Raw genomic sequence first — 11,887 nt, 5'->3', positions numbered from 1 at the left:
GCGCCGCCTACAGTCCTCAGGCGGCGTCTCTACAGCGCCGCCTACAGTCCTCAGGCGGCGTCTCTACAGCGCGGCCTACAGTCCTCAGGCGGCGTCTCTACAGCGCCGCCTACAGTCCTCAGGCGGCGTCTCTACAGCGCGGCCTACAGTCCTCAGGCGGCGTCTCTACAGCGCGGCCTACAGTCCTCAGGCGGCGTCTCTACAGTCCTCAGGCGGCGTCTCTACAGCGCCGCCCACAGTCCTCAGGCGGCGTCTACAGCGCCGCCTACAGTCCTCAGGCGGCGTCTCTACAGCGCGGCCTACAGTCCTCAGGCGGCGTCTACAGCGCGGCCTACAGTCCTCAGGCGGCGTCTCTACAGCGCGGCCTACAGTCCTCAGGCGACGTCTCTACAGCGCCGCCTACAGTCCTCAGGCGGCGTCTCTACAGCGCCGCCTACAGTCCTCAGGCGGCGTCTCTACAGCGCGGCCTACAGTCCTCAGGCGGCGTCTCCAGCGCGGCCTACAGTCCTCAGGCGGCGTCTCTACAGCGCGGCCTACAGTCCTCAGGCGGCGTCTCCAGCGCGGCCTACAGTCCTCAGGCGGCGTCTCTACAGCGCCGCCTACAGTCCTCAGGCGACGTCTCTACAGCGCCGCCTACAGTCCTCAGGCGACGTCTCTACAGCGCCGCCTACAGTCCTCAGGCGGCGTCTCTACAGCGCCGCCTACAGTCCTCAGGCGGCGTCTCTACAGCGCCGCCTACAGTCCTCAGGCGACGTCTCTACAGCGTCGCCTACAGTCCTCAGGCGGCGTCTCTACAGCGCGGCCTACAGTCCTCAGGCGGCGTCTACAGCGTGGCCTACAGTCCTCAGGCGGCGTCTCTACAGCGCCGCCTACAGTCCTCAGGCGACGTCTCTACAGCGCCGCCTACAGTCCTCAGGCGGCGTATCCAGCGCGGCCTACAGTCCTCAGGCGGCGTCTCCAGCGCGGCCTACAGTCCTCAGGCGGCGTCTCTACAGCGCCGCCTACAGTCCTCAGGCGACGTCTCTACAGCGCCGCCTACAGTCCTCAGGCGGCGTCTCTACAGCGCGGCCTACAGTCCTCAGGCGACGTCTCTACAGCGCCGCCTACAGTCCTCAGGCGGCGTCTACAGCGCCGCCTACAGTCCTCAGGCGACGTCTACAGCGCCGCCTACAGTCCTCAGGCGACGCTGTCGTCGTCTCATATTGTACAAACCAATCAGAGCCGGCGCAGCTTTGGCATTGGCCTCCAGGTCCCGCCCCCTGAGCTCTGGTTGGCCGTCTCTCTGCTCATCACGCTGCTATTGGACAGTTTCACCAGTGGGGGCGGGGCCAATACTATACCTGGGCTCTGATTGGACGAAGCTATTGAGTTCTGGTTCAAAAATGCAATTTCATTGAGCAGCGACGCCAGGGAGGGCTCTGATTGGACGGGAGCGGAGGAGGAGGGCTGTGATTGGTGCGCTGTAGAAGAGGGAGGCGGGATTTGTGCAGCAGCAGAACGAGGAGAAAATGGAGCGTCTGTTTTTATTGGAGCAGGGGCTGATGGGAGATGTAGTTTTTGAGCATGAGAAGTGGGAGGAGCCTGTGGTACTGTGGGCGGGGCAGAGGCAGCAGCAGGGGGTGATGGGAGCTGTAGTTTGGCAGGGGGGAGGGGCGTGGCAGGGGGGCGGGGCATGGAGGCGTTCTGAGGAGAAACCAGGCGCAGCAGGTTCAGGTTTCCACCTGAAAAACACAGAAGCTCAAACGAGGGAAAGTTCTGGTGGTTTTGTCGGAGCAAAATTCTGACCTGTGGAGCCGGGGAGCGAGGCGCTGCAGGTGAACAGGTCACATGGGCTGAGGCGGGGCCCGGAGGACGGCTGCTGATTGGACGACAGGTTCAGGGCCACCGTCGCCACGGCTAGGACAGGAAGTGCAGAGTCAATCAAACTACATGTTGAATGAGCTCAATGTGAATACGTCAAAGAGTCAAAGAACACGCGTTAGATCTATGAAGTCTACGAAGTGTTAGATCTATGACGTCTACGAAGTGTTAGATCTATGACGTCTACGAAGTGTTAGATCTATGAAGTCTACGAAGTGTTAGATCTATGACGTCTACGAAGTGTTAGATCTATGAAGTCTACGAAGTGTTAGATCTATGACGTCTACGAAGTGTTAGATCTATGACGTCTACGAAGTGTTAGATCTATGACGTCTACGAAGTGTTAGATCTATGACGTCTACGAAGTGTTAGATCTATGACGTCTACGAAGTGTTAGATCTATGACGTCTACGAAGTGTTAGATCTATGACGTCTACGAAGTGTTAGATCTATGACGTCTACGAAGTGTTAGATCTATGACGTCTACGAAGTGTTAGATCTATGAAGTCTACGAAGTGTTAGATCTATGAAGTCTACGAAGCGTTAGATCTATGAAGTCTACGAAGCGTTAGATCTATGAAGTCTACGAAGTGTTAGATCTATGACGTCTACGAAGTGTTAGATCTATGACGTCTACGAAGTGTTAGATCTATGACGTCTACGAAGTGTTAGATCTATGACGTCTACGAAGTGTTAGATCTATGAAGTCTACGAAGTGTTAGATCTATGACGTCTACGAAGTGTTAGATCTATGACGTCTACGAAGTGTTAGATCTATGACGTCTACGAAGTGTTAGATCTATGAAGTCTACGAAGTGTTAGATCTATGAAGTCTACGAAGCGTTAGATCTATGAAGTCTACGAAGTGTTAGATCTATGAAGTCTACGAAGCGTTAGATCTATGAAGTCTACGAAGTGTTAGATCTATGACGTCTACGAAGTGTTAGATCTATGACGTCTACGAAGTGTTAGATCTATGACGTCTACGAAGTGTTAGATCTACGAAGTGTTAGATCTATGACGTCTACGAAGTGTTAGATCTATGAAGTCTACGAAGTGTTAGATCTATGACGTCTACGAAGTGTTAGATCTATGAAGTCTACGAAGTGTTAGATCTATGAAGTCTACGAAGTGTTAGATCTATGAAGTCTACGAAGTGTTAGATCTATGAAGTCTACGAAGTGTTAGATCTATGACGTCTACGAAGCGTTAGATCTATGACGTCTACGAAGTGTTAGATCTATGAAGTCTACGAAGTGTTAGATCTATGACGTCTACGAAGTGTTAGATCTATGACGTCTACGAAGCGTTAGATCTATGAAGTCTACGAAGTGTTAGATCTATGACGTCTACGAAGTGTTAGATCTATGAAGTGTTAGATACCATGACTCAAACCTGACGTTACCTGGAGACGGCAGAACCGGTCGCAGCGTCACCACATGAGACGGGCGTGGCTGGAACACTGGAGACGCCGACGAAGACGACGTCATCACAAACCCAGAAGGATAAAGAGTGTGAAGAGGAGGAGCTGCAGGAGGAGCTACAGGAGGAGCTACAGGAGGAGCTACAGGAGGAGCTGCAGGAGCTACAGGAGGAGCTGCAGGAGGAGCTACAGGAGGAGCTGCAGGAGGAGCTACAGGAGGAGCTGCAGGAGGAGCTGCAGGAGGAGCTACAGGAGGAGCTGCAGGAGGAGCTGCAGGAGGAGCAGCAGGAGGAGCTGCAGGAGGAGCTACAGGAGGAGCTGCAGGAGGAGCTGCAGGAGGAGCTACAGGAGGAGCTGCAGGAGGAGCTGCAGGAGGAGCTGCAGGAGGAGCAGCAGGAGGAGCTACAGGAGGAGCTACAGGAGGAGCTGCAGGAGGAGCTGCAGGAGGAGCTGCAGGAGGAGCTGCAGGAGGAGCTGCAGGAGGAGCTACAGGAGGAGCTGCAGGAGGACCTGCAGGAGGAGCTGCAGGAGGAGCAGCAGGAGGAGCTGCAGGAGGAGCTACAGGAGGAGCTGCAGGAGGAGCTGCAGGAGGAGCTACAGGAGGAGCTACAGGAGGAGCTGCAGGAGGAGCTACAGGAGGAGCTGCAGGAGGAGCTACAGGAGGAGCTACAGGAGGAGCTACAGGAGGAGCTGCAGGAGGAGCTACAGGAGGAGCTGCAGGAGGAGCTGCAGGAGGAGCTGCAGGAGGAGCTACAGGAGGAGCTGCAGGAGGAGCTACAGGAGGAGCTGCAGGAGGAGCTACAGGAGGAGCTGCAGGAGGAGCTACAGGAGGAGCTGCAGGAGGAGCTACAGGAGGAGCTACAGGAGGAGCTGCAGGAGGAGCTACAGGAGGAGCTACAGGAGGAGCTGCAGGAGGAGCTACAGGAGGAGCTGCAGGAGGAGCTACAGGAGGAGCTGCAGGAGGAGCTACAGGAGGAGCTGCAGGAGGAGCTACAGGAGGAGCTACAGGAGGAGCTGCAGGAGGAGCTACAGGAGGAGCTGCAGGAGGAGCTACAGGAGGAGCTGCAGGAGGAGCTACAGGAGGAGCTACAGGAGGAGCTACAGGAGGAGCTACAGGAGGAGCTACAGGAGGAGCTGCAGGAGGAGCTGCAGGAGGAGCTACAGGAGGAGCTGCAGGAGGACCTGCAGGAGGAGCTACAGGAGGAGCTACAGGAGGAGCTGCAGGAGGAGCTACAGGAGGAGCTGCAGGAGGAGCTACAGGAGGAGCTACAGGAGGAGCTGCAGGAGGAGCTGCAGGAGGAGCTACAGGAGGAGCTGCAGGAGGAGCTGCAGGAGGAGCTGCAGGAGGAGCTACAGGAGGAGCTGCAGGAGGAGCTGCAGGAGGAGCTACAGGAGGAGCTGCAGGAGGAGCTGCAGGAGGAGCTACAGGAGGAGCTACAGGAGGAGCTGCAGGAGGAGCTGCAGGAGGAGCTACAGGAGGAGCTACAGGAGGAGCTGCAGGAGGAGCTACAGGAGGAGCTGCAGGAGGAGCTGCAGGAGGAGCTACAGGAGGAGCTACAGGAGGAGCTGCAGGAGGAGCTGCAGGAGGAGCTACAGGAGGAGCTACAGGAGGAGCTGCAGGAGGAGCTGCAGGAGGAGCTACAGGAGGAGCTACAGGAGGAGCTGCAGGAGGAGCTGCAGGAGGAGCTACAGGAGGAGCTACAGGAGGAGCTGCAGGAGGAGCTGCAGGAGGAGCTGCAGGAGGAGCTGCAGGAGGAGCAGCAGGAGGAGCTGCAGGAGGAGCTACAGGAGGAGCTGCAGGAGGAGCTGCAGGAGGAGCTACAGGAGGAGCTACAGGAGGAGCTGCAGGAGGAGCTACAGGAGGAGCTGCAGGAGGAGCTGCAGGAGGAGCTGCAGGAGGAGCTGAGGAGAACATCAGGGTCATGTGAGGTCACAGTCACTCACAGGAGGTGAACGTGTTTGTCACATTTAAATGTTTCAGATACAACACAGACCTACACGGCCCTGAGTGAAAAAGGACAGTGGGCAGCGTTTGTGACACTTACACCGTCTGTGGAGGAGCTTTGGCCTCACCTTTGTAGAACTGTTGAACTGGAGGGTTTGAAGGTCACAGCAGGGTTCAAAGGTCAGGACTTTGACTCGCCCCCTCTCTAAAGTCTTCATGTTGTTCTGCATTCAGAGGTGGACCTGCTGCAGGCCTGGGCGTGGCCTGGGCGTGGCAGTATCAGGCCTGGGCGTGGCAGTATCAGGCCTGGGCGTGGCCTGGGCGTGGCAGTATCAGGCCTGGGCGTGGCCTGGGCGTGGCAGTATCAGGCCTGGGCGTGGCCTGGGCGTGGCAGTATCAGGCCTGGGCGTGGCCTGGGCGTGGCAGTATCAGGCCTGGGCGTGGCTGCATGTTGTGTTTCCTTTTGTCTTGGACTATTATTTACATTTGATCTGAAACATTTTCGTGACAAACACTTTCACACTGTAGATCTGACCTTTGAAGAGCTGACCTTTGAAGAGCTGACCTTTGAAGATCTGACCTTTGAAGATCTGACCTTTGAAGAGCTGACCTTTGAAGAGCTGACCTTTGAAGATCTGACCTTTGAAGAGCTGACCTTTTTAGATCTGACCTTTGAAGATCTGACCTGAACTTTGAAGATCCGACCTTTGAAGATCTGACCTTTGAAGAGCTGACCTTTGAAGATCTGACCTGACCTTTGAAGATCTGACCTTTTTAGATCTGACCTTTGAAGATCTGACCTTTGAAGATCTGACCTGAACTTTGAAGATCTGACCTTTGAAGAGCTGACCTTTGAAGATCTGACCTGACCTTTGAAGATCTGACCTTTGAACCAGGTCTAAACCAGGACTTACCCTCTCTCTGGGCGGAGCCTGTGGTCCTGCTCCGTGATAGGATGTTTGGGACGGTCCTCTGCCGCAGTGTGGAATTCTGGGTAAAGACGAGATTGATGGGCGAAGATGAGGCATTCGGGAAGTCAGACTGAGAGGCGGGGCTTTGAGGGGGAGGGGCTTTGGTGGGGGATGATGACACAGCATGAGGAGGCGGGGCTTTGGAGGGCGATGAGGTCGTCGCTGGCGTGGGATTGGTGGATCTGAGTCGCTGTGAGTTTTGTTCTTCAGACGACGAATCTGAGCTGAAAAACAACCAAACTTTATTTATAAAGCTCTTTACAACACTTAGTGTCGGTGTCCTGCAGGCGGGCGTGTCCTGCAGGCGGGCGCGTCCTGCAGGCGGGCGCGTCCTGCAGGCGGGCGCGTCCTGCAGGCGGGCGCGTCCTGCAGGCGGGCGCGTCGTCCTGCAGGCGGGCGCGTCGTCCTGCAGGCGGGCGCGTCGTCCTGCAGGCGGGCGCGTCGTCCTGCAGGCGGGCGCGTCGTCCTGCAGGCGGGCGCGTCCTGCAGGCGGGCGCGTCCTGCAGGACGCGTCCTGCAGGCGGGCGCGTCCTGCAGGCGGGCGCGTCCTGCAGGCGGGCGCGTCCTGCAGGCGGGCGCGTCCTGCAGGTGGGTGCGTCCTGGCGGGCGTGTCCTGCAGGTGGGCGCGTCCTGCAGGCGGGCGCGTCCTGCAGGTGGGTGCGTCCTGGCGGGCGTGTCCTGCAGGTGGGTGTGTCCTGCAGGTGGGTGCGTCCTGCAGGCGGGCGTGTCCTGCAGGTGGGTGCGTCCTGCAGGCGGGCGTGTCCTGCAGGTGGGTGCGTCCTGCAGGCGGGCGTGTCCTGCAGGTGGGCGCGTACTGCAGGCGGGCGCGTACTGCAGGCGGGCGTGTCCTGCAGGCGGGCGCGTCCTGCAGGTGGGTGTGTCCTGCAGGTGGGTGTGTCCTGCAGGTGGGTGTGTCCTGCAGGTGGGTGTGTCCTGCAGGCGGGTGTGTCCTGCAGACGGGCGTGTCCTGCAGGCGGGCGCGTCCTGCACGCGGGTGTGTCCTGCAGGTGGGTGTGTCCTGCAGGTGGGCGCGTCCTGCAGGTGGGCGTGTCCTGCAGGTGGGCGTGTCCTGCAGGCGGGCGTGTCCTGCAGGCGGGTGTGTCCTGCAGACGGGCGTGTCCTGCAGGCGGGCGCGTCCTGCAGGCGGGTGTGTCCTGCAGGTGGGTGTGTCCTGCAGGTGGGCGCGTCCTGCAGGTGGGCGTGTCCTGCAGGTGGGCGTGTCCTGCAGGCGGGCGTGTCCTGCAGGTGGGCGTGTCCTGCAGGCGGGCGTGTCTCACCTCAGGTCGATGTCTGTGATGAGGTTCTTCATTTGATGTTGCAGCTGTTTTACGTTCATTCCTTCTTTGATCTAAAACGACCAATCACAGCAAGTTAAACAGGTCCTGGTCTCCACAGTAACGGTGCAGCACACTCACCTGATTGGCTCTCGTGTGAGGCGGTCCCGCCCCCTGGCTCTGCAGGTCGATGACCTCCATGACATCATCTTCTCGAGGAACCATCTTTTCTTTTCTGCGACGGGATTCTCTGAGCACGGCCTGGACCGACGGGTCGTCTGCAGGACGGAGTTAAACTCTATGTTTAAGAGTTTAACTCTATTTAAGAGTTTAACTCTATGTTTAAGAGTTTAACTCTATTTAAGAGTTTAACTCTATGTTTAAGAGTTTAACTATATTTAAGAGTTTAACTCTATGTTTAAGAGTTTAACTCTATGTTTAAGAGTTTAACTCTGTTTAAGAGTTTAACTCTATGTTTAAGAGTTTAACTCTATTTAAGAGTTTAACTCTATGTTTAAGAGTTTAACTATATTTAAGAGTTTAACTCTATGTTTAAGAGTTTAACTCTATGTTTAAGAGTTTAACTCTATTTAAGAGTTTAACTCTATGTTTAAGAGTTTAACTCTATTTAAGAGTTTAACTCTATGTTTAAGAGTTTAACTATATTTAAGAGTTTAACTCTATGTTTAAGAGTTTAACTCTATGTTTAAGAGTTTAACTCTGTTTAAGAGTTTAACTCTATGTTTAAGAGTTTAACTCTATTTAAGAGTTTAACTCTATGTTTAAGAGTTTAACTATATTTAAGAGTTTAACTCTATGTTTAAGAGTTTAACTCTATGTTTAAGAGTTTAACTCTATTTAAGAGTTTAACTCTATGTTTAAGAGTTTAACTCTATTTAAGAGTTTAACTCTATGTTTAAGAGTTTAACTATATTTAAGAGTTTAACTCTATGTTTAAGAGTTTAACTCTATGTTTAAGAGTTTAACTCTATTTAAGAGTTTAACTCTATGTTTAAGAGTTTAACTCTATTTAAGAGTTTAACTCTATATTTAAGAGTTTAACTCTATGTTTAAGAGTTTAACTATATTTAAGAGTTTAACTCTATGTTTAAGAGTTTAACTCTATTTAAGAGTTTAACTCTATGTTTAAGAGTTTAACTCTATTTAAGAGTTTAACTCTATATTTAAGAGTTTAACTCTATGTTTAAGAGTTTAACTATATTTAAGAGTTTAACTCTATGTTTAAGAGTTTAACTCTATGTTTAAGAGTTTAACTCTATTTAAGAGTTTAACTCTATGTTTAAGAGTTTAACTCTATGTTTAAGGGTTTAACTATATTTAAGAGTTTAACTCTATGTTTAAGAGTTTAACTATATTTAAGAGTTTAACTCTATGTTTAAGAGTTTAACTCTGTTTAAGAGTTTAACTATATTTAAGAGTTTAACTCTATGTTTAAGAGTTTAACTCTATGTTTAAGAGTTTAACTCTATGTTTAAGAGTTTAACTATATTTAAGAGTTTAACTCTATGTTTAAGGGTTTAACTATATTTAAGAGTTAAACTCTATGTTTAAGAGTTTAACTATATTTAAGAGTTTAACTCTATGTTTAAGAGTTTAACTCTATGTTTAAGGGTTTAACTCTATGTTTAAGAGTTTAACTCTATGTTTAAGGGTTTAACTCTAAGTTTAAGAGTTTAACTCTATGTTTAAGGGTTTAACTCTATGTTTAAGGGTTTAACTCTATGTTTAAGGGTTTAACTCTAAGTTTAAGGGTTTAACTCTATGTTTAAGGGTTTAACTCTATGTTTAAGAGTTTAACTCTAAGTTTAAGGGTTTAACTATATTTAAGAGTTTAACTCTAAGTTTAAGGGTTTAACTCTAAGTTTAAGGGTTTAACTCTAAGTTTAAGGGTTTAACTCTATGTTTAAGAGTTTAACTCTAAGTTTAAGGGTTTAACTCTATGTTTAAGGGTTTAACTCTAAGTTTAAGGGTTTAACTCTATGTTTAAGGGTTTAACTCTATGTTTAAGGGTTTAACTCTAAGTTTAAGGGTTTAACTCTATGTTTAAGGGTTTAACTCTATGTTTAAGGGTTTAACTCTATGTTTAAGAGTTTAAGGAAGCAACCAGTGTCTGAACAGTAGGGGGCGTGTCTGACCTGAGTGTGGGAGGAGTCGGTTCAGGAGTTTGTCTCTGGAGCCTTTGAGTCGGAGTTTAACGCTCTGAAGACGCTTTTCAGTCGTCCTCAGCTCCTGGATCAGCACCCGAGCCTGAAAGAGACCAAAGCGGGTCTAAAGCGGGTCTAAAGAGGGACTAAAGAGGGACTAAAGAGGGTCTAAAGAGGGACTAAAGAGGGTCTAAAGAGGGTCTAAAGAGGGACTAAAGAGGGTCTAAAGAGGAACTAAAGAGGGACTAAAGCGGGACTAAAGAGGGACTAAAGAGGGACTAAAGAGGGACTAAAGAGGGTCTAAAGAGGGACTAAAGAGGGTCTAAAGAGGGACTAAAGAGGGACTAAAGAGGGTCTAAAGAGGGACTAAAGAGGGTCTAAAGAGGGTCTAAAGAGGGACTAAAGAGGGTCTAAAGAGGAACTAAAGAGGGACTAAAGCGGGACTAAAGAGGGACTAAAGAGGGACTAAAGAGGGACTAAAGAGGGTCTAAAGAGGGACTAAAGTGGGACTAAAGAGGGACTAAAGCGGGTCTAAAGAGGGACTAAAGAGGGACTAAAGAGGGACTAAAGAGGGTCTAAAGAGGGTCTAAAGAGGGACTAAAGAGGGTCTAAAGAGGGTCTAAAGAGGGACTAAAGAGGGTCTAAAGAGGGACTAAAGAGGGTCTAAAGAGGGTCTAAAGAGGGTCTAAAGAGGAACTAAAGAGGGACTAAAGCGGGACTAAAGAGGGACTAAAGAGGGACTAAAGAGGGACTAAAGAGGGTCTAAAGAGGGACTAAAGTGGGACTAAAGAGGGACTAAAGCGGGACTAAAGCGGGACTAAAGAGGGACTAAAGCGGGACTAAAGCGGGTCTAAAGAGGAACTAAAGAGGAACTAAAGAGGGACTAAAGCGGGTCTAAAGAGGGACTAAAGAGGGACTAAAGCGGGACTAAAGAGGGACTAAAGAGGGACTAAAGAGGGACTAAAGAGGGACTAAAGCGGGACTAAAGAGGGACTAAAGAGGGACTAAAGCGGGAATAAAGAGGGACTAAAGAGGGTCTAAAGAGGGACTAAAGAGGGACTAAAGAGGGACTAAAGCGGGACTAAAGAGGGACTAAAGAGGGACTAAAGAGGGACTAAAGCGGGACTAAAGAGGGACTAAAGAGGGACTAAAGAGGGACTAAAGCGGGACTAAAGCGGGACTAAAGAGGGTCTAAAGAGGGACTAAAGAGGGACTAAAGAGGGACTAAAGCGGGACTAAAGAGGGACTAAAGAGGGACTAAAGCGGGTCTAAAGAGGAACTAAAGAGGAACTAAAGAGGGACTAAAGCGGGTCTAAAGAGGGACTAAAGAGGGACTAAAGCGGGACTAAAGCGGGTCTAAAGAGGAACTAAAGAGGAACTAAAGAGGGACTAAAGCGGGTCTAAAGAGGGACTAAAGAGGGACTAAAGCGGGACTAAAGCGGGACTAAAGAGGGACTAAAGAGGGACTAAAGAGGGTCTAAAGAGGGACTAAAGAGGGACTAAAGCGGGACTAAAGAGGGACTAAAGAGGGACTAAAGAGGGACTAAAGCGGGACTAAAGCGGGTCTAAAGAGGAACTAAAGAGGGACTAAAGAGGGACTAAAGCGGGTCTAAAGAGGGACTAAAGAGGGACTAAAGCGGGACTAAAGAGGGACTAAAGAGGGACTAAAGCGGGACTAAAGAGGGACTAAAGAGGGACTAAAGCGGGACTAAAGAGGGACTAAAGCGGGACTAAAGCGGGTCTAAAGAGGAACTAAAGAGGAACTAAAGAGGGACTAAAGCGGGTCTAAAGAGGGACTAAAGAGGGACTAAAGCGGGACTAAAGAGGGACTAAAGAGGGACTAAAGAGGGACTAAAGAGGGACTAAAGCGGGACTAAAGCGGGTCTAAAGAGGAACTAAAGAGGAACTAAAGAGGGACTAAAGAGGGACTAAAGAGGGACTAAAGCGGGACTAAAGAGGGACTAAAGAGGGACTAAAGCGGGACTAAAGCGGGTCTAAAGAGGAACTAAAGAGGAACTAAAGAGGGACTAAAGAGGGATTAAAGAGGGACTAAAGCGGGACTAAAGCGGGTCTAAAGAGGAACTAAAGAGGAACTAAAGAGGGACTAAAGCGGGACTAAAGCGGGACTAAAGCGGGACTAAAGAGGGACTAAAGAGGGACTAAAGAGGGACTAAAGCGGGTCTAAAGAGGAACTAAAGAGGAACTAAAGAGGGACTAAAGCGGGACTAAAGAGGGACTAAAGCGGGACT

General features: G+C 50.9%; 1 protein-coding gene across 1 annotated transcript in view; it reads right to left on the bottom strand.

The window, feature by feature from the left end:
* Positions 1 to 933: 933 nt before the first annotated feature.
* Positions 934 to 11,887, bottom strand: part of mgaa (MAX dimerization protein MGA a) — a 55,025-nt gene continuing 44,071 nt past the window's right edge. The window contains exons 27-33 of the mRNA XM_072464241.1: positions 9,630 to 9,741; positions 7,615 to 7,751; positions 7,477 to 7,547; positions 6,143 to 6,423; positions 3,266 to 3,322; positions 1,786 to 1,896; positions 934 to 1,721 (exon numbers count right to left, since the gene is read on the bottom strand). Of these exons, the coding sequence (XP_072320342.1) occupies positions 1,216 to 1,721; positions 1,786 to 1,896; positions 3,266 to 3,322; positions 6,143 to 6,423; positions 7,477 to 7,547; positions 7,615 to 7,751; positions 9,630 to 9,741 (1,275 nt within the window). The 3' untranslated portion in view covers positions 934 to 1,215. The remainder of the gene's footprint in view (positions 1,722 to 1,785; positions 1,897 to 3,265; positions 3,323 to 6,142; positions 6,424 to 7,476; positions 7,548 to 7,614; positions 7,752 to 9,629; positions 9,742 to 11,887) is intronic.

The sequence above is a fragment of the Eucyclogobius newberryi genome, unplaced genomic scaffold (assembly GCF_026437365.1).
Source record: "Eucyclogobius newberryi isolate DKJ021-1_F unplaced genomic scaffold, fEucNew1.0.hap1 SCAF_42, whole genome shotgun sequence".
Classification (NCBI taxonomy): domain Eukaryota; kingdom Metazoa; phylum Chordata; class Actinopteri; order Gobiiformes; family Gobiidae; genus Eucyclogobius; species Eucyclogobius newberryi.
The sequence above is the reverse complement of the archived record's forward strand: the minus strand, read 5'-3'. Positions and strand labels throughout refer to the sequence as shown.